Raw genomic sequence first — 21,872 nt, 5'->3', positions numbered from 1 at the left:
CAGGTGAAGGTCTGGGCTCAAGTTTGAACAAAAAAGGGTAAAAGCTGGAAGTGTACCTTTAAGAATATTGCATGTACAGGTTGTAAAGAAAGAGTGGGAAAGAATAAAGGTATCAAGTTGAGAGAGCAATGAGACAGGATCTGTGAGGAGCAGTAACATTTAAAGCATAGACCTTGTATGAAGGCGAACCCACAAATGAAATGTCTAGGGTATAAAGGCCAGGCATCTTCTCTCTGCCCCACATGACAAGGTACGTCTTCATTCCTAGCTCCTTAACCAAGGCCCCAAGAACAGATACTACTTCTGAGACCTACCTTTAGACATAACAAATACATAGGCAAGTCCTGTGACTGATGAACCAGACTTTTGAAATTACATTTCTTGAATGATGACTCTTCCCTTGGCCACGCTTAGACCAGGATGATGTTTGTCTACCTTTTACCCCATATTGATCTTCTCTGGGCCACTAGTTAGTATGTGGCCCAAGGACACTGTGTTTTCTTCTATCATTGCAAACACTACTATTTTTGGAAGATGCAGATGTATGAATTTATTTCTTCTTCTAGCATCTAAGGCTTCTTCCAACACTGCCGAACTGCCGGTGGCCATCCGCCTCCCTTTTAGGGGGTCTTTTTTGTTCTTCAGTTTATTGCCAAAATATAATACAATGTATGATACATAGTAGGTGTGCCCTAAACTTTTCTTGACTATCTAATATCCAAGCCGGTTTAGGAGAACTTCTGTGTGATTTTAGTCCTTCAGTCCTGTAGTGTTACGACAATGACCTTTTTCAAGTGCAGATCAATCGCATTTGTAAAAACCCTTCAAAGACATTAATTACTGTACCTTCTAGATAAAGTACAGTTTCCTGCTTCAGGCATAACAATCTCTACAAGATAAGGTTCCAGACTCCTATCTCTTAGGCTTTATCTGCTCAGTACTGTTCTTAACTATGCCTAGAGGTCTGATAATTGCTTGTGCCAGTAGCCTATGATGCTTCACTTTGCACATGGTCCTCCTTGGGTCTGTAATACCCTATATTTCTGTTTGCCTGTGTTTTAAGTCTGCTATGGACTCATTTTCTTGTTTTTAATCAGTACTTTTCCAGGTAGAAAATATTTTTGGCTCTTTCCTTTGTTTTTATATGTCATTGAGTTTTACCTCTTGAATTGTGACTCTGTCCTTTACCCATTTTTGTATTCCTAGTGGCTAGAATACTTAGTGTGACTCCCTATGGGCCAACTTGGAATGAACGATGCTTCCTTTGATCAGAGAATTGCTCAGAGGTCACTTGCTCTGAAGTCATTGGCTCTTCCCCCAAGTGGAATAATTTTCTTCCTATTTGAACTGCCTCATAACCTCCCTAGCTCTGCTTTATCACAAATAACTGTGCTATAATTATTTTTCAATATCTCCATCTCTCCAGCCATGCTGTGTCACTCTTGAAGACAGGGGCCAAATCTTAGCCATTTCTGTTTCTAGTACTAGTTTAGCTAATATTAGTCATTCCATAAATTTTTGATAAATAAATGAATGGGCAATTGTTTAAACTTAAAAAAAAATGAGTATTGTATATGGGCTTATATGCTTGTTTTAGCTGGTTAACTGAAAAGTAAAACCCAAGAGTCTACATGTAATTCAATTTTTAAAGAAAGCACAAAGATGCTGGAAGAAGAAGACTGGTCTATAGAACTAGTTCTCCCTTTACTTATTATAGGACAAGACAGTCATATGACCTCTAGCTCAGTTTCTTTACCTCTAAATTGGTCAGCTCAGCCTGGATCAGTGTTCTCAAACCTGAGCCTGAATCAGCATCATCTGGAGGACCTGTGAAAACAGGTTGCTGGGCATTCAGGAGGTAGAACCCGAGCATCTGCATTTCTAATGAGTTCCCAGGTTTTGCTGGTGCTGCTGGGACCTGAACTCAGTTTTGAGAACCACTGGCCCTGTCTTTCTGGCATTTACAGCCTTTCACATCTAGGAGTGTTGCTACTTTAACACCATTATATGAAATCAGTGAAAAAGTGAAATAGCTTAAATACCTCCTGCAGTTTCTGGGAAAGCCCTTTCACTTTTACGTACTATTCCCAGAATGAATGATAGCCTCCTTTGGGTCACTGGGACCACTTTAGATTGGTTTTGATCCTTTACATTCAACTTTCGGGAAGGCCCTTGGTGCTTGCAGCTCCTAACACTCTCCCTCCCTTATAACTAAATCCTGCCAATGAAATTGAGGCTTTCTTTCCCCTCCCTTATTCTGTTTGGTGAAAACGGAGTTCTCTATCCCTCCTGGTTCTACCTTTAGAGCCTAATTCTATTCCATTCCTTTAGACTTAAATGAGCAACAGAATTGCTCAATGAATAAGTCACATTGTTTTATATAGTTCCAGGCCTTTGTAATTACACAAAAAGTTCAAAGAATTTCTTTCTAGTCAATGTAATTTCTAAAAATTCTCTGTTTCCAATATCCCTTTTTATTGATTGCCAGACACCCACAGAAGTTATGGGTATTTTTAAAAAACAATGTTGATTTTGTAACGTGGGAAAGGATGCCATTTTGCTTCTTTTTTGACTGAAATTTCAGAGTTCATTTCTTGCTATCTCTTTGACTATTTTAAGTAACAGTTTGTTTATGTTTAGCCTTAAAATGTTAACAGCAAGACTCTGTTCTTTGCTGATATACAGCACCTGCATATTTTATTAAATATATCACCAGATATTTGAGCTGATTTTCTGCATAGAATTAAATGCACTGCACACTTTTAGTTTATTGATTTTAAACAGATTGTTATTTTGCTTTTAGAAAGAAAAAGGCAAGGCAAGTCTATACATGAATATTTGGTTGTGCACATCCTTTTTTTTAAAAGAACTATTATAATGTTGAAATATCTTCTAAAATTCTCTGTCATTTTCTTCTGTGGATGTTGACTGAAACATTTTGTTCATAAATTCTCCTAGTAAATATTTTTGTTTTTTCGCTAGGCTTTTTTTACTAGCTAAAAAAAATGAATAATAAATTATATAATAATATATAATATTATTTACCATATTTAAACCCTCTTAGCCAAAGATATCACCTACCTACTCATATGACTTATAAGATAAGACAGAAATAAGATAAAACAGAAATAACATTCGTGAGGTAATCAGTACCTAAATTCAGCTAAGAGTATGAAGAGTACACAGAGTTACTTTAACTTTGTGTAAACATCTCTCTCCAACCCAACTCTAAAGTATTATTTCAAGAAGGAAAGGTTACAATAATTTTGAAATTGCTATGTTTGAATTTGTAGTGTGAGAGCCCAGGTTCAGCATCTGGTTGAACTTAGCCTGGGTGTAGATTAATCCTGTTATCTTACCTATGCAGCAGCTATTAATCACGTGGACTTGCTTAGAGCTTGTGCTTTTCTCTATAAGAAGATACTGTCATGGATTTCAAGTGTTAGTAGATATTTAGCATTATGGTACATGTAAGTTGCACTACTAATTTTAATGTTTAAATAGAGTTTCATAATTAAAATTTAAAGCTCTTGAGAGTCACACTTGGCAGGGAACAGACTTATTGTGTTAGATTGAAAGCTTTTTTCTCATTTAGTTGTACAAATGAAGTGATCTACTTATTCTGTGAGTAAGATTGGACTGTTGGTGCTAAAATTTAAAAGCCTCTGCTTGTGGATTGTAGGAAGACAAATGACACATCTCTAGAAGTGTAGAAAAATAGTACCGTAATTCAGTGTCACGTTGATAGAAATAGAAACCTTAACCAGTCATCTTTTATTTTTGACTCAGACAACTAAGTATAAAATATAACCTAGATGGTGGAGCTATGATAGTAAAGATACAGAAATGACATTTTGCTGATGAATTTTCTGCTACTCTTTGCTTCTCTTCTTTCAGTTTTATACCAAATCTTTAATAGTATAAGTCAAAGTCACTTGCCTGAGTATCTAAGGACAGACACACAGGATAAAAAATATATCTAGTGGCATTTTTGATCCTGGATTGTTTCAGTTATTATGCTTCATTTCACTCTTCTAATTGCGTTTTTGGTTTTTCCTCTCCTTTGTTAACCTCTTATTCTAAAATAAATTAGGCTGTGCTATGAATAATAGGTTTTATTCCAATTTACATCTGAATACAATTTTGGAAGGCATTTGGAATGTGTCATTAGGTCCTGTCTGCTGCTGATGGTGGAATCAGGGAAGCTTTTAAAGAGGGCAAGGAGTTGGGCCACATTATACAGTAATCCTTCCTCACGGACGGCGTCATCTCTTTGAAGCCTTGTATTGAAAGGAAAAAGGAGGCTTGTACAGGAATCCTCATCATGGGAGTATGGGAGTCTCCAAAATGCTTTGCTTTAGAAATCAGGGATGGGGAAAGTGGTGCATTTGGGGTGCCAAGTGTGTTAAATATGGAAGATTTAAGAAGTTCTCATGTCCTCCAACATCAGCATCACTGGAGCTACCCTCTCCCCTCTTCATTCCCACCGACTGGATTTGTAAGGCACTGCTTAGGATGTATCACGATCATGGAGAACCTAATGAAGTGTGGAGAATCTCTTTAATCCTTACAATGACCCCATGAGGTCAGATCCAGGATTTGAATTGGAGGTCTGTGACTGAGAGTTGGGGCTCTCTCTGCCTGATGCCAGCATGCCCTGATTTGTGCTCTATGAGTGTGTGTGTGTCTCCATTATAAGGGTCATATGTGAAAATCTTTCTGAAACTTCAGTATATACCTTTTTGCAAAGGTATGTTAATGACATAGAGAACGCAAGAACATCTCTTGTGCTTATTTGATGACTATTACTCATTCTTGGTTCAAGTTTGGGTATGCTTGCTTTCATGGATGAAAATTTATTTACATCTCTCTTCAGCCATGTAATGGAAGTCAAATGTCTTTGATACATATTAACCTGCATTGATATCTAAGGCAAATTAAAAAGATCGCTGGTAATTTTTTATAAGTGCAAGATTAAAGGAAGGAAGAATTAAATTAAATAACTAATGGACTGTTATTATGAACTGAAGCACTCTAGCATCAACTCTAAAAATGATTATTATTGGGAAGCAGACTTGGCTCAATGGATAGAGCATCTGCCTACCAAATGGGAGGTCCACAGTTCAAATCCTGGGCCTCCTTGACCCATGTGGAGCTGGCCCATGCGCAGTGCTGATGCTTGCAAGGAGTGCTGTGCCACATAAGGGTATTTCCTGCCTAGGGGAGCCCCATGTGCAGGGAGTGCACCCTGTAAGGAGAGCCACTCAGTGTGAAAAAAGTGCAGCCTGCCCAAGAATGGCGCACACGCATGGAGAGCTGATGCAGCAAGATGACACAACAAAAACGAGACAGAGATTCCCGATTCTGCTGACAAGAATAGAAGCAGACACAGAAGAATATACAGGGAATGGACACAGAGAGCAGACAGGGTGGGGGTGGGGGGCAGGAGGGAAATAAATAAAAATGATTATTAATTCTTTATTTAGATCTTCTGGATACTTTGGTATTTGGCTTAGTCAACTCCCTGGGCATAGGAATGTCCTATGTGGGCATATTAATTTCACTATAAGAGCTTTCTGAAAATCTCCTCCTTTGGGCCTTGTTTTCATACAGTCTATTTTGGTGTGAAATCTCTTAGGTTTTATTTTCTCCTTTGATCTATGGTCTTGCATCTTTGCCATTTCCTGGACTCTGATGTGTGCTTTAACTGATGCTCTGTTGTTTACCAGGTGAACACAGTTTCACTCTGAAAAGGGTTGCTGTTGGATGGGTGCGGTGGTAGTTTGTCATGCAAGTACAGTCTTGTTATGTACTAATGTTGTCCTCCATGTTAGATAGTGTGGTCATCCTTCTCACCACTTGACAACTGGTAATGCCAAACCTCAGGATATTTTTGTAACCCAAACCGTTGTAATTGAATGTACTGATGGTTTCTTTGAGAATACTTGGCTATCTTATACATAATAATGCATTCTAAAATCGATGCACATTATTATTATAGTATTACAATTTGCATATATTATTGTTAGGACTGTCTGTGCATGTGTGTTTGTGTGTGTGTGTTTGAAAGAGGGAGAGACTACCTAAAACCATATAGCAGCTCCTGCTGAAATAGTAGATCATGTAGCTATATAAAAAGTCTGTGTGTATTCAGATTAAAAAGTATTAGTTTTAGAATCCATGGAGCCCTAATTACTCTCTGTGAACTGTGAAGTCTTGACAGTAATAGTCTTTTTAAGGAAATGGTCGTACTTTATCCCAGGGTATCTTAAGGAAAATAACTGATTTTAAATCTGTTTCAGAATCAGTCTGTCTGAGGATACAGTTGAAGGGCAGCTATAGGCAATTCTTGGCCCAAGTTCACATGTAAAACAGTCCAACTAAGCATTTCCATGAGCAACAAAATCTGATATGTAGCTATAAATCATTTAGGTAGTAAGGATAGTTAAAATCTGAAATCTCAGAGGGTTTTAGATGAGGAATTGATTAGAGCTTGATTATATGTTTTAACTGCCTTCTGTATTTAGTTGGCAAAGAGTTAGAAACATTTCTCTCCCTCCTCCCCTATCCAGCCCTCAATCAGCTTTCAAGACGAGGAATGTACCAGTATTTTCCTTGCCTCAATATTTTATCTTTGTAAATAAGTACAGGACCAATAGCCAAGGACTGTTAAGAATTTGTTGGCTTTAGATAGCCTAAAGGCGTTTTCCCTTTAGCCTCTCAGAAGTGCTCTATTACATGAGTCAGTAGGCAAACCATCAGGGCATGGAGGAGTTTGCTGTGGGGAAGTTCTTTTTCTGAGGTTGCGCATTGGTCTTTTTGTATCATCTGTCAATTCTTTATATACTAATCCTTGAGAATGGACAGAAAGAAACTAGATTCTAGATTTTAACATTTTCATATAGATCTTTGACTTAACCCAATTTACAGTCTTCTTGGGTCTATCACCTGAAACATATGCCTTACAGCATTCAGGGGAAGTAATTATGTGTTCATAATTTTTCATTTAGCTTGGGAACTTTCTCTTATGTCAACACAATTTCTGCTTGTGACTCTAGTTTGAGGACAGTTCTTCCCAAATAGCCTCTAAAAGAGCAGATATCAATTCCCATGTAACCTAGAATCAGGTTGGTGGTTAGGGCAGTTTATTCTTATATATCTGAGAAAATGGTGGCCATAAACCAGAAACTCCCTGATCTACCAGTCCTACAAGTTTACTTGTGTCTTCATACAGCCTGTCTTTCTTTTCTCATGGTATAAAAAAGGCAGAGACTCCTACTTATAAAGGCTTATGATTTGGATCCCATCTTACACTAAAGTTATCAGTTTTCTCCCATGTACATTCACACATTCCCTATCAAATTAGAATCTTTATCAACATCTAAATATGTTTGTTTCCCATCTTAAAAATAATGATAAAAAAGGAAAACTTCTCTTCTTCTATTCATAGTTAAAGTTCTCTCCACCCATTCAGACAAACTTTCTGTAGGAATTTTTTATACTCACTCTCTTTCTCCTCTGTCTTCATCATTGTCCAATATGGTTTCCAGTCTTCTATTCCATACAGAACATTTTTCCTTTGGTCACTTCTGATCTCAGTGGCACAAATATGGGATTAGTCTCCATTTAGCATTTGACCAGCCTTTGGCCCTGACATCTCTTCCCTTTCAAATATTCCCTTACTGGCTTTTGTAATACCATGTACCTCCTTTCTACATCTTTACACATTTTTTTTTTTCAATCCCTTCTGTTCTGTTTGCAGATTCGTTTTCTCTATCTTACAAGGATAGAAAGTATGAGGAAAAAAAGAGAAAAGGGCCTAGGGCAGAAACTTGAGAAACTGTGGTATTTAAAGTGTACATTATATAGAGAAATCCATTATATTTAATGATGTTCACATACTTTTATGCTCATACATGTGAAATATGCATATGTGCATATAAACATGTGTATTATATGTGTATATATAAAATTTTTAGACTTTTTTTTCAGCTATCATCAGTTGAATGTCTACTTTGTAGGACATTGCTTTGGGTCCTTTGTAATGAGGGATACAGATATATGTGCTTTACCAGGACTGATATGGTTAGATCTGCAGCCTTAGTCATCTTCTTGTGTATTAAAACTCGATTTTTTCCATTATCTAAGTTTGGACCTGAGGATGTAAAAGAGGTTCTGATTTTGGTGCATTTACTCCTTTGGTGACAAATGCATAATTTACTGTGAACTATACATGAGAAAAATTAAATGTTTAAAAATTCAAGCCACAAAAACACAACATTAAGTAGGTTTATAAGAATAAAATACCACATCATATTTATTTATTTATTCATTCATTCATTATTCATTCCAAAATGGTTGTAGAGGGTTAGGTTTCTCAAGGGAGAGAGAATAAGGGAATGAGAAGAAATTTTATGTTAGCCTATGTTTGGATATTTGTTATTTTCCATGATGATATTATGGAATTCTTACTGTGATCTTGGTGCTGTGCTAAGTGTTTCAGGTGAATTTTCTCCCTTACTCCTCCCTCTAATGCTGAGGTGAATACAAAGTTTCTTTTTATAGAAGAGGAGGCTGAAGTTTTATATAACTTGTCCAAATTCACACAAAGAGTATGGACTAAAGCTATAGCTTACCGTAGAGCTTGAACTCAACACTATGAACTCTTGAAAGAAAATTAAGGGCATTTTCCCCCCAGATTTTTCTAGTATTCATACTATTATGTATTACATGGTATTTCATGTATCATTTAATCATTTCACATATATTATTTAATCTTCACAACAAACCTTTTCTGTAGATAAGGTCAGCCTTGCCAGATAAGGATGTGGAGATACAGGTTAAGTAATTTGCTTCTGTTATGCATCATAGCAAATCAAGGACTAGATTCTTTCCTTCCTAACATCTAGCTCAGCTTTCCATTATGTGAGGTACTTCCTCAGCAAATTTGTATTTAGTTCATTTTTGCCAAAGGATAAAGTTGTCTTTGTTCTTCAGGGCCTACCGGTTTTCTGTGTTTTCTTTCTCTACTTTAACTCAACTTGATTCACTTACTTAGTTAATAATCCAGCAATGTTGCTGGAGTAGCGAAAATTTGATGAGAGTCATCACCTTTAGTATTTCAGGTAATGGGGTGGAGTGAAAACAGCATGAAAAGTGGAGTGCATTTGTTGTGTTCCCAGGTTGGCCTCCTGGGTGGGTTAAAGTTGACATCTGGTGTGGATTCCATTGCTTGTTTTCTGGGAAGCACTGGGTGACTACCTGACACCAAGCTTTAGATCTGACCTGAGCATTAACCCAAGCCAGCTTTGCGTAATCAAGATTTGCAATTGGAGCCGTTGAGATTTGTTTCCCCTGACTGGACAGAAGAACTTTACAAGGTGAAGGTTCTATGGAACTGAAAAAGCTGATTAGATCTTCAGCAGCAAAGGAATCTGATCTTAGAAATTTCCTTTCGCTTTTGTTAATGAGGCAAAGCCAACGCTTAGCAGGGAAAATGAGGTCACTAAAGAGAGAAACATTATTTTTTTTCCTTTAATAAAGAACTGATCTTTTTGCCCCTTTTTAAATCAAGGCACAAATTTATTGTCCTGAAAAAAGCTCAATTTAAATGAACAAATAAGAAACTTTTCTCTGGGGTGCAATTATCTTGTTTAAACTTAGTACCTATATGAAGCAAGGAAAGTTAAACAATTTGAGAAAGTAAAACTAGGGTAAACCTAGAAGATTAAATAATTTAATGAATGTTGACTACAATAGCACTGAAAGAAGATAAACAATGATTAATTATACAGATGCGTGGTTTCTCATGAGAATGTCCTTTTTTCCCCTTAATGTTTTTCTCACTTTGTCTTTCTATAACTTCCATTTTCTTGAATCACTGTTGTAATAAATGAAATTTATTTTCCTTGGATACACTTATCCATATCTCACATTAGCAGTGTTGCTAATCATACTGTTTGGTTTATCCAGCACTTCTACATATGTTACCATTTAGTCCTCATAAAATTTTATAATGAAACCCATATTATATCCATGTTCAGAAGTTGTGACTTGGCTCTAAATGATAACGTGATGTGCTTAAGAATTTCCAAACTGGAGAGTTGGGAGAAATATAATTTTTCTTATACTCAGGAAAATGGCTTATGCTACAATTGCCTCAATTTCTATATTATTTAAAGTCTTTGATCCTCTTCTTCTTGCTAAGTCTTTGTTTCAGTATTTAAAAAGCGACATGACAATTGTGGGTTCACACGGAATCCATATATATAAAATATAAAACATATGTATACATATACACACGCAGTCACTCTTCTGAGTTCATAGATTACTATCATTCCATGAAGAAGCATTTCTCTTCCTGTACAAACTCTGTTCTCCTTCTTCTCAGATTAAATTTAGGCCAGTTAAATCAACAGTCGAAGTGGCAAACTCAAAATAAAAATGATGTTACCCAAGAAAAGGTAACTTGATGGGAGGGAGAGGAGCTGTCCCAGCCTACTTGATACCATTTTCTGAGGCTTTGGGATGGATGTGGAAGGGTGGTAAGAGATGGATGTGGTTTAACACTGCTTAGTAAATATAATATTCAGTTTAGTATTTAAAATGACTAATTTTAGAGTCTATTAAAGGAACTACTCTCCTGTGTTTGCTTCTTTGTTTTGAGATGCATGTAGTCAAGTTGATGGATACTTGGACCCTGGAGGCAGATGGCCTGGGTTCCATTCATGACTCCACCATTTGTTAGGGTGTTGGACATGGGCAAGTTACTTAACCTGCCTTAAAATGAGGATAGAAATAATGCCCCCTTCATGCAATTATAGTGAGGATTAAAAGCATTCAGAGTGAGTGTTTATCTAGAGAAAGAAACAAAAATAGAAAGAGTACACTTAACAGGTACAGATATTCATGCAAGCCTTGGATGGTCTCTTGTCTGTATGTATATGTCTGTATGTAAATTTTGGTTATTATTATTGTTAGCCTGGTAAATCAAGCTTCTGTCCCTTGTACTACTGAAAATTGATTCTAGCACATGTTACCAGGGAACTCCTAATGCCAAATCCAACTGGTACATTTTAATTTTATTTTTTATTGACCTTTCTCCTACATTTGATATAATTTACCATGATCTGCTTCTTGTTTTAACTTATTTTGAGATACTTTCAAACTTACAGGACAGTTAGAAAAATAATACAAACCACATACAGAGAACTGCACTATACCCCTGCCAGTTACACACATCCACCAATGTTATTTTGTCACATCTGCCATTTTATTCTACCTATTTACCTCTCTGTGTGTCTGTCATTCCAGTTTCTGAACACTTAAGTGTAGGTTGTATACATCATTCTCCTTGAACACTTAACACTGCCATGTGCATTTCTTATTCACTTAAGTGCAGTTATCAAGATCAGAATTTTGATATTGATATAAATCTTACAGTCTATTTTCTGGTTTTTGCCTATGTCCCAAAAACGTCCTGTATAACCTTTCCTTTTCCCTTAATAGATCCTTTCCAGTTTCACATATTACATTAAATTGTGGGAACATTCATACAACATGAACTTTCCCATCTCTCCTACTCTTAAAGGCTACCATTCAGTGGAATTAATCATATTTGCAGTGCTGTGGTACCATCACCATCTTCCATTTCTAAAACGTTCCCATCACCCCAAACAGAAACCCTACACCCCATTTCTCCTGTATTTTACTTTCTGTCTTGGTTAACTTACCAACTTTCCAATATTTTCTTTGTAATTAACATGGTATTTATATATAACATCCTAAATCTATAATAATCTTGTTTCCTTTGATATCAGCTGAACTTCAGTACTATATACAATGTTCCTATACCCCTCCATCACCCCATTTTAATGTAGTTCTTGTCATAAATTACATGTTTATATATCATGATTTCAAAACTGCTGCTTGATCCTTAACATATTTTTTTGTATTTGCCTTTTAGATCTGATAGGAGATAAAAACTGGAGTTACAAACCAAAAATACAATAATACTGACATTTATATTTATCTATGTCTTTAATTCCCATGGAGATCTTTATTTCTTCATGCAGGTTTGATCTATTGTCTACTTTCCTTTCCTTTCAACCTACAGAACTCTCTGTAGCATCTCTTGTAGGGCTTCTGTAGTGGTAATAAACTCTATCAGCATTTGTTTATCTGGGCATGCCTTAATCTCTCCCTCACTTTTTAAAGATAGTTTTGCCATGTTTAGAAGTTTTATTTGGGAATGTTTTTGCCTTCAGCATTTTAATTATGTCATGTCACTGCCTTCTTGTCTCCATGGCTTCCAATGAGAAATCGATAAAAATGTATTGAGGCTCCCTTGTTTGTGACACGTTGTTTCTCTCTTGTGGCTTTCATAATTCTCTTTTAATCTTTGGCATTCAGCAGTCTGATTATAAAATGTGATTGTTAGATCTGTTTGGGTTTATCCTGTTTGGAGTTCATTGAATATTTTGGATGTGCTGATTCATGCTTTCATTAAATTTGGGGAGTTTTCAGCCATCATTTCTATGAATGTTCTCTCTGACCCTTTCTCTCTTCTACTTCTAGGAGTCCCACAATGCACATATTGTTGCACTTGGTGGTGTTCCACAGGTTCTTCTGGCTCTGTTCCGTTTCTTCATTTTTTCTGCTCCTCAGATGAATAATTTCAATTGTCGTATCCTCCAGCTCACGGATTCTTTCTTCTGCCAGCTCCAATCTGCTACTGAACCCACCTAGGGAATTTTTAATTCCCGTGACTGTGGCCTTCAGCTATGTTTGGTTCCTTTTCATAATTTTTATCTCTCTGTTGATATTTCCTTTGTGTTGCTCTATTGATTTCCTGGTTTCCCTTACCTCTTTGTCCGTGTTTTCCTTTAGTTCTTTGAGCATATTTAGGTCCATTTTGTAAAACTCTTTGACTGGTATGCTCCAGTTTTGGTCCTCCTTGTTGATAGTTTCTAATGTTTTAATCCTCTCCTTTGCCTGGGCCATCATTTCCTATGTCGTTGTATGTTTTCTAATTCTTTTCTTGTAACCTGGGCATTTTCCTATTTTAATATGTTATCACTGGAATTCAGACTATAAGGCATCTGTTCCTTAATGTTGAATCCAACAGAACTTTCCTTGAGTGCCAAGAGCTAAGCAAAAAACAAAACAAAACAGACACACATGCACAAAACCTTTTCCAGTCTTTTGCAGAGTGAACTGTGAGTGTGCTCTCTCCTTCAGAGCTCATCCATACAAATGAGCTTAGAGAATAGCTCAAGGCCAAAGCATTGGGTCCTCCCTGATCCTATCTGTGCATATGTTTTGTCTTAGACATGCATATGTGACCCTATGAATTCCCTGCTTACATGAATACATATGTTCCTTCTTTCCAAGGAACAAGTTTCCTCTTAGTCCTGTATGTCTTATAGCCAACAATCCCTTCCCCCAGGCAGCCCAACTTGACTGAACTTCCAGTGCAGCATTGTGAACTGCCTTTGACAGGCAGGGAAAGTTCTGTGATTGTGAGCCTGTGACTAGTGTCTTAGTTCAGTCCCTCAGGAAGGTTGCTACCAGGCACGTTGGACTAGACGTACATGCTTCCAGTTGTGTATGAGGGTTGCTCAGCTCCCTCCAGAACCAGGACCAGAAACCTGCACAGGGACTTCCTGCTGGCTGCACACCTTACCAGCCAGATCACCGGGAGATACTACCTCTATTAAGTTACTACCCCTTTTTTTGATGCTTACCTTTTTATTCTTACTATAGTCCCTTACCTGTTTTCTGGAGCTTTGAGAACTATGTTTCTGCCAGTTCTTGCTGGTTATTCAAAGCTTATATGGGAGGATGGAACCCTGAAGCTTATTACTCCATCTTCTTGATCTTCTACATCTGTTTTCATCCAGCTTCATCAATTTGAAATTTGTTGTTCTCTTTCTGCACAACTGCACTATTTTCTTCTCCCATCAGATGCCCTCATTCTATACAGAGCTAGAATCACAGCCTGATCTCAGAATTGATAAATATTCTCATGTGAAAGGAAAAATGGTAGGAGAATATCTGATCACATTGGAGAAGACTTTTTTCCTTCCTAAAATTTGTGTTCATATACATGTTATTGTTTATGCATATATATGATATCTTTAAATTATGTAATTTCTGGCTTTTCTAATCTTTTTAATAGGAGTATTGACTAACCTCAAGTTAGTATACCTATTGGAAGCATAATCCACTTTCAAATTCTTAAAGACTCCTCCCTTGCTTGCTGCTCTCCTGGTCTCTGTCTTCCTTCTTTGATCATTAAATCTTAATCATTTTTCATTGGCTTTTCTTCCTCTGGCTATCTTTTCAGTGTTGGCCTTCCATTTTCAGTGTTTTTCTTTTCTCACTTTATCTTTCTAGGCTATCTTACACACTCCTATCAGGGCAATTCTCAAGTTCATAGCTTATTCATTTCTCTGATGCTGAATTCAAATCTATAGCTTTATTCTAGATCCATCTCTTCTCTTCCCAGTGCATCTAATTATCATCTAAGCATTTACCCAGGATATATCTTAGGCAAATCCAAGCTGAAATGTCCAAAACTTAGTTATTTCCTTCCGTAAATTGGAACCTCTGTATCCCCAGCCCTAGCTAATAACAGCATCCTCTGCCTAGTTGTCCAAGCTTGAACTGAGAACTGTCCTACATTTCACTCTTTCATTCTCTACAACTAATACCTCACTGAGTTCTATCTTGTCTACTTCTATAGTAGTGTTTTTATATTTCCTTTCTCTTTTCATCTCTCCATTCTCATTGCTGTTATCATTTTACCTATTTCCAGTCTTATCTTCTTTTAAACCATCTTTCACGCCCAAATATATATCTTTCTAATAGACAACTTTGTCAACTCCAACATTAGCTTCCATTGTATTTCCTAAAATGCCTTGCACAATGCTCACTCAGAAAATAGATCCTCCATATTTCTCCATGAACAAAGGGTGCCATATTCAAATAAAATTTGGAAAAGCTGCATGCCAAGTCATTCTCTTAAAAAGCCACAGCACACACTATTAAAAGAAAGGCCAGAAGACTTTCTGGTGTTATCATGAGCTTGTCTTTGAACATGGAATCTGTTTTTGTCGTTGTTTTGTTTTGTTTGTTTTCCTTGGCATTTCTTAATGTAGAGCATTAAGACAGCATGTATTCCTGTCCTTGTCCCATGGTATTCAGACCTTACATGCCTACCTCTCTCATCTCTTCTCTTCCCTTTGGGATATTTGTGGCCATACAGATTATATACACTTAGATCCTCAATCATTTAGCTGTATTTTGTACCGTTGTATGTAGTTTCTTTTGCCTGGAATATTTTTTATTTCCTCATCTTTCCCTCAACCTCCATCCTTGAAAATTTCTGCTATTTAAAGGTTCAGATTAGTTATTTATTCATTTGATATCTTTAGAGGTTAGCAACTGCTTGGCTTATGGTCATTGCTGCCATATGAAATATATAACAGAAAGTCAATAAGAGAAAACATACTTTCAGAAAGGTCAGATTTGCCTGTATACTGCCTGTTCAGTTAATCTAACAACATTTAAAGTAGTTGCTTAAAAATAAAAAAAATAAAAAATTGGGAGAGCTGCCTAACCTCAATAATTTGATTGCTGTTTAAATATTTTTGTTTAGGTGTGACAAGTTTTAAGAAATTATTGTACATTAAAAATAAAATATCAAATCTTCTGGAACAAAAATAAAATTTAATTTTTTAAGCATGTTATAGCTATTCTCCTTCCACTGTGGAAATTCTTTACAAATGATTGTTGCAAATGTTTTCTGTTTCCTTCTGACAGGTTATATTTGAAGCTGAAGTCTCAGGAGGAAGAAGTGGTTATATTGCCATTGATGACATCCAAGTACTGAGTTATCCCTGTGGTAGGTTGTGATTAAGGATTGTATTATTCTATGTCCTTTCAACATCTTTTATATATTGACAGTGATTGGTGACTACTCATCACTTGGTCATTTGCTATCTCTCTTTTTTTTAAGATTTATTTATTTATTTATACCCCCTCCCAGTTGTCTGCTTTCTGGGTCCATTTGCTGTGTGTTCTTCTGTGACTGCTTCTATCCTTATCAGCGGCACGGGAATCTGTGTTTCTTTTTGTTGCATCATCTTGCTGCGTCAGCTCTCCGTGTGTGTGGTGCCATTCTTGGGCAGGCTGCACTTTCTTTCGTGCTGGGCAGTTCTCCTTATGGGGCGCACTCCTTGCGCATGGGGCTCCCCTACACGGGGGATGTCCCTGCGTGGCATGGCACTCCTTGCGCACATCAGGACTACGCGTGTGCCAGCTCCACTGGGTCAAGGAGGCCTGGGGTTTGAACCGCATACCTCCCATATGGTAGGCGGACGCCCTATCCATTGGGCCAAGTCTGCTTCCCTGCTATCTCTTTTAATGTTGTTAACTTCTTGCCTTCTGTTCAGTTTTAACAGAACTCTGAAATAGTAGTACAGAGTTTCTTAATCAAAAAATTTTCAGCCTTCTAACTGATTGAACACGTAGTAAATGAATCTTTTAAATTATTTCATAACTGAGAACTAAGTATAATTGTAAATGCAACTCTATGACTTGTTCAGTCTATTCATATTATTAAATTGTGCATGAAACAAAGAAGATAAATCATAGTTTAACTGAAAGGAAAATTAAAAGAAGCTTCACTGAGTTTGGTGTTCATTTATGTTGAAGGTTCTGTCAGAATGAAGGGAAAGAATTCACCTTATTGCAAACTTAGGACTAATTTTTGGATATCCTGATAAAACTCCAATTAGTCCATATTAAAAGCAAAGCAGGAGAAAAGAAACAATGAGAAACCCACCATGCTCACAAACAGCTCACTATCCACTGGTTGCTCTTGAGATCACATTTCTAGACTTGTCTCTATACCAAATTCTCTGAAAGTCAATTCAGTCAACAGAGCCAGATATAAAGCACTGGGCGTAAATTCAAACTTTTGCTGCCTGTTCCAATGGCAGCATTTCCCATGACCCATAAATTCTGGATTATCTGTTCAGTTATCTTCTCTGGCAGAATTGTCTCTAATTGTAAGCAGCTTTGACATTGAGCAAATGTTGAAGGTCACATGCTGTGAGGGTCAAATGCTGTGCTCCTGCTAAGTGGTTGTCACATGCTAGCGTGTACCTAAATCACCCGGAGCATGTGGTTAATCACAGATTGCTGGGTGCTGCCTTTGGTTCTCATTCAGTAAGTCTGACAAGTTCCTGGATGTGGAGTCCATAATTGGAAAGCTCCCATTCTAGCTCATGTGCCTAGCGCAAGCATTCCTTTTTCTGGAGCTTTGCTGAGGTGAGGAACCAGAAAGAGATGTAGCCCATAAGGGTCAAATTGTATATTCCATGTGATATTCTCCAGGAATAAAGAGAACAAAATCACTTCACTCTAAGTTCAAGTGGATTTCCTAGGTTCTTTAAATCCATTAGTATAAGAGAATCGGGTTATCATCTACTGTTCTTTTGTACCACTTGATAGGTGTTAAATCAAAGAAAAGCTTTCTTGAGTAAACAAACAAAAGTACGAATTGAGCACATTGCAGCAGTTTCAGTTAGAGTGTTCCTCTGTGTACTGTTCTCTCGCTCACGGAGGCTTAGCTTTTTCCTGTTTACCTTTCCTTTCAGTGGAAAACATCAATGAGCTTTTAGTTTTAAAAGGTAATTGCAGCAAAAACTTGCTTGACTGTCATATAACTCTTGTATATTTTGACTGCAGTTACCACTTTTTGTTGATCTAATAATTCTTTTGGGTAACTTTCGTAGGGCTATAAAGGAATAGGAAGAGGATTTCATAGCAGTTAAGCTGATATCTCTTTGAGGGAAACTAAAATATCCCCTTGTCTTAGAAGTGCTAGAGGGTTATAACTCTTTTTAAAAAGAGTTTTAAAAAGAGAAATCAACAGGAAGAATATCTAGCTGTGTAAACTGTAGCTTAATAATAGTTCACTGGCCATGTAACTGTCAGTATTTTAGGTATCACCACATGTTTTCATTATATTTTTATATTATGCTCTGATTTGTGCCTGTTTAATCTCTTTTGCTTGCTTTGACTTGTACCATTTGTATCATCATCTATGCAGCGCGTTCTGGCGGTAAGGCAATGGGCATTGTGGCGCGTTCACTCCGTAGAGCAACTATGGGGGAAACAAGTAATAGAACTGCTGAGAAAAGAGAAGTGGGAAAAGTCACAAGGAAACCTCAATTTTCATCTATGTGATATTAGTCTTGGTCAAAGGTCAAAATATTAACAACATTATTCTGTTGGGAAAAAGTAACATGCTAGGTTTTCTTCCTGTGAAAAACATATTTTTTTTCTTCTGCCTTCACAGATAAATCTCCCCATTTCCTCCGCCTGGGGGATGTAGAGGTCAACGCAGGGCAGAATGCCACCTTCCAGTGTATCGCTACAGGGAGAGATGCTGTGCATAACAAGTTGTGGCTGCAGGTAAGGCCAAGTTGACAGCTGACATAAAGGGTACACTTGATTTTTTCAAAAAAAAATCACAAATGAGTACATTTGTGGTCTCATCCCTTCCCCTGTGTGTTTGTGCGTGCACTTGGAACAAGTTGTCTTTTGTGTGAGTTTGGTTTAATTTGCTGAAAATTCACATCACACTTTTCCCTTTTTGGAATGAAAATAGGAGGAGGTAGAATTAATAATGAGTATTGCTGTTCATTTCCAGTGAAGGCTAATGATTCTCTAACATGCACACTTTGAAAGTATTTTTCTAGACTCATTGCAAATGAAAATTTTCGTATTGATTAATATTTTGAAAATTGAATTTACAAGAACATAATTCTTCAGTAGGAACTCTCATACTCTGATAAATTTTTAAGAAGTATTTTAAGAAACCCTTGGGAGTGTTTTATGAACTGTGAATTGGAAGAGAGCCAATTATATTTTTTATACTCTTGTGTATGAGTGTTAACCATACATCTAAAGTTGAGACATATGTCTTGTGCGTATGAATTTCTCAATAAACAATATATTTTATTAATTGCAATTTAATATACATGCCAGGCAATTGAAAACAGTGCAGAGAAATAAATATCTTTATTTTATTTTTCATTTATTTATTTCTCTCCCCTTCCCTCCCTCCACCCCAGTTGTCTGCTCTCTGTGTCTGTTCGCTCCGTGTTCTTCCGTGTCTGCTTCCATTGTTGTATTGTTGTCAGTGGCACCAGGAATCTGTGTCTATTCTTGTTGCGTCATCTGCTGCGCCAGCTCTCTATGTGTGTGGCGTTATACTTAGGCAGGCTGCACTTTCTTTTATGCTGGGTGGCTCTCATGGGGCGCACTCCTTGCCCGTGGGATCCCCCTACATGGGGGACACCTCTGCATGGCATGCCACTCCTTGTGCACATCAGCACTGTGCATGGGCCAGCTGCACACGAGTCAAGGAGGCCCGGGATTTGAACTGTGGACCTCCCATGTGGTAGGCGGACACCCTATCCTTTGGGCCAAGTCCTCCTCCCTCCATTGGAGCAAGCACACTTCCCTCCATAGGGCCAAGTCCGCTTCCCAAAATAAAATTCTTTAAAAGAATAAGATAAAATAATAACTAAGAAAGAAAATACAAACATATAATACAATTTTAAAAAAGAAACAAAAACAAAAAAAATAAAAGAATCAGAAAACAGTAGACTAAGAAATGGACTATGCCTTCAGAGAATTTATAACAAATATATATGACAAACTGGGGTAAGGAAGAGGGAGCTGAGGGTAGCTCTAGAACCAGAAGAATGGGCTCATGACAGAAGCTTTTTGAGCTAAATATTTGACGCAAGAAAATATGAAAGTAATAGCATTCTTTAAGCATCCCCTTCTTTTGGTCCTATCTGCATCAGAACAAGGATAGATGTTTAGTTAGTTTGAATATTAAATTCTCAAGAATGCCAAAGAAGACCACAAAGAAAACTCCTTGTAAGATCTGCTTAATTTCTTGAACATAAAAATGACGTTTTATTTTGCCATATCTTTAGAGAGGTAAAATTAGAGTTGGGGGTATCATAAGTTTGCAGGTGGATAGAGTACTCCTAAAATAAATAATATTGAAACCATACCTACCTGATTTTGTGTTAAATGTTATGCCATTTAATTCTCACAATGGTCAAATAATTTATTTGATTTCCAGGTGATCTTTTGTACTTAAATATTGAAAAAAAATGAGCCCCTCCCCCCTATTTCTGTCTGTGCTCATGTTAATTTCCCATATAGGTACTGAAATATGAGATAACTCTTCATGGAGAATTATTTTATAATGTACAACTTATCAGTTAAATATCAAGACAGACTCCCAAGCTCTCCTGGTCTCTCTCTTCGCCTGAATAAATAATTAGGTTTAAAATTATGTTTTTAGAAATATTTACTAATTACTTTGCTAATTATTTTTTCATTTAGATGGGAATGTTATTTAGCCTTTGACTTTATTTGTAATCTATATAGTTCTGCCTTGGAGAGCCAGAGGCCCCAGGTTTTATGCCCCAGGATTTAATGTGACATTGAAATAAAAAGGGTTTTGTATCCTCAGACACCAGCTGCCTGAAGCAACAAAGACTTCTCTGGACCCTGCTGGTCTGAGTGGGTTGCAGTCAAAAACTGCTCATCTTTTGTTTGTTTCATTTCCTACTTTGTAATTGAATAAACTTGGCTCTTTTATTCATGGTTTCTTAAAATTTTCCTCCTGCCATTTTTTTGGGCAAAGATGAGAAAGAAGATACTCTGTAAGACTGTTATTCTGCTTTCTTTTTTCTCCTCTTTATTCTACTTGCATTTGCCACATGAAGGTGAATTTGTGTATTTCTTTTTGACTTTGAGATTGACATGACATGGCCATTTCCTCAGTAATTTACAGATCTACCTTATTCATTCCAAAGCTATTCTGTCTTTTTCAATAATATCAAAATAAGTTGCCTTAATTGATTCTTTAAATCATTCTCCTCAGTGTTTAAGAAATATCAAAACCTATCAGTTGCTAAATTTAGAGATTTTTAGAATTAAAATGAAAATGAAAACTTTCTTTTTAGTAATATTGTTGAACAATGAATCACATGAGAAAGGTCATATATGCTATGACATATATTTATATAAAGCATCAGTTAGAAAGTGGTTAGTGATAGTCACTTAAATATGGCTTACAAAACACACCCATCTTTTGCTCAGTTGTAGCAAAAACATAATAAAGCACAAGAATCCTGGTAGCATAGTGTATCTGCCAACCAACCTATGCAAATGGATGTCAACTTATTTTAACTTGGTGTTGAACAGTGCCCTAGAGATCAGGAGACTTAGTTCTCAATTCTTTTCCTTCTCCTTTTCGTGGTTAATTTTGTTGATATACAATATTCATTTAACTGTTGCAGGCCTCAATCTCCTTTTCTATATAAGGAAAACCAACTGATTTTCCACAGATCAATCAATGGACTATGGACTGTATGTTAGCATAGTGAGTTTCTCATTTTTTTCTATAGTTTTGTTTTCTAATATCATCTAATCAAAGTTTTATTAGGGTATCCAAAAATTGGTCTTAAGTTTACAACAGAGACTGAAATCTCTTTCAGTGGTAAGACCCTTCACTAGGTCTTTACATTATTTCTAGTGGCCTGAAACATGGACTTGATCACCCTTTATTATCTGATAAAAGAATGAAAAATTTTTGTTATTAGTTTTGTACTGGGAAAAATGGCCCCTTAAATTGAGTAATATTGTGAGAACAATTGCTTGCAATATCTACTGAATGTACAGAGAATGAATGTACTTGAATCAACTCAATGAAATGTCATAGCTTCCTATTCACAGAAATAATAGAATAATAGAGTAGCTTTTACATC

General features: G+C 36.7%; 1 protein-coding gene across 7 annotated transcripts in view; it reads left to right on the top strand.

Annotated features, from left to right (window-relative positions):
• PTPRK (protein tyrosine phosphatase receptor type K) overlaps nucleotides 1-21,872 on the top strand; it is a 575,029-nt gene that overhangs the window by 258,434 nt on the left and 294,723 nt on the right. For all 7 annotated transcript variants that reach the window (XM_058307405.2, XM_058307403.2, XM_058307411.2 and 4 more), the window contains exons 4-5: nucleotides 15,826-15,907; nucleotides 18,371-18,486. In XM_058307405.2, coding sequence (XP_058163388.1) covers nucleotides 15,826-15,907; nucleotides 18,371-18,486 — 198 coding nt within the window. The remainder of the gene's footprint in view (nucleotides 1-15,825; nucleotides 15,908-18,370; nucleotides 18,487-21,872) is intronic.

The sequence above is a fragment of the Dasypus novemcinctus genome, chromosome 11 (genome assembly GCF_030445035.2).
Source record: "Dasypus novemcinctus isolate mDasNov1 chromosome 11, mDasNov1.1.hap2, whole genome shotgun sequence".
Lineage (NCBI taxonomy): Eukaryota > Metazoa > Chordata > Mammalia > Cingulata > Dasypodidae > Dasypus > Dasypus novemcinctus.
The sequence above is the reverse complement of the archived record's forward strand: the minus strand, read 5'-3'. Positions and strand labels throughout refer to the sequence as shown.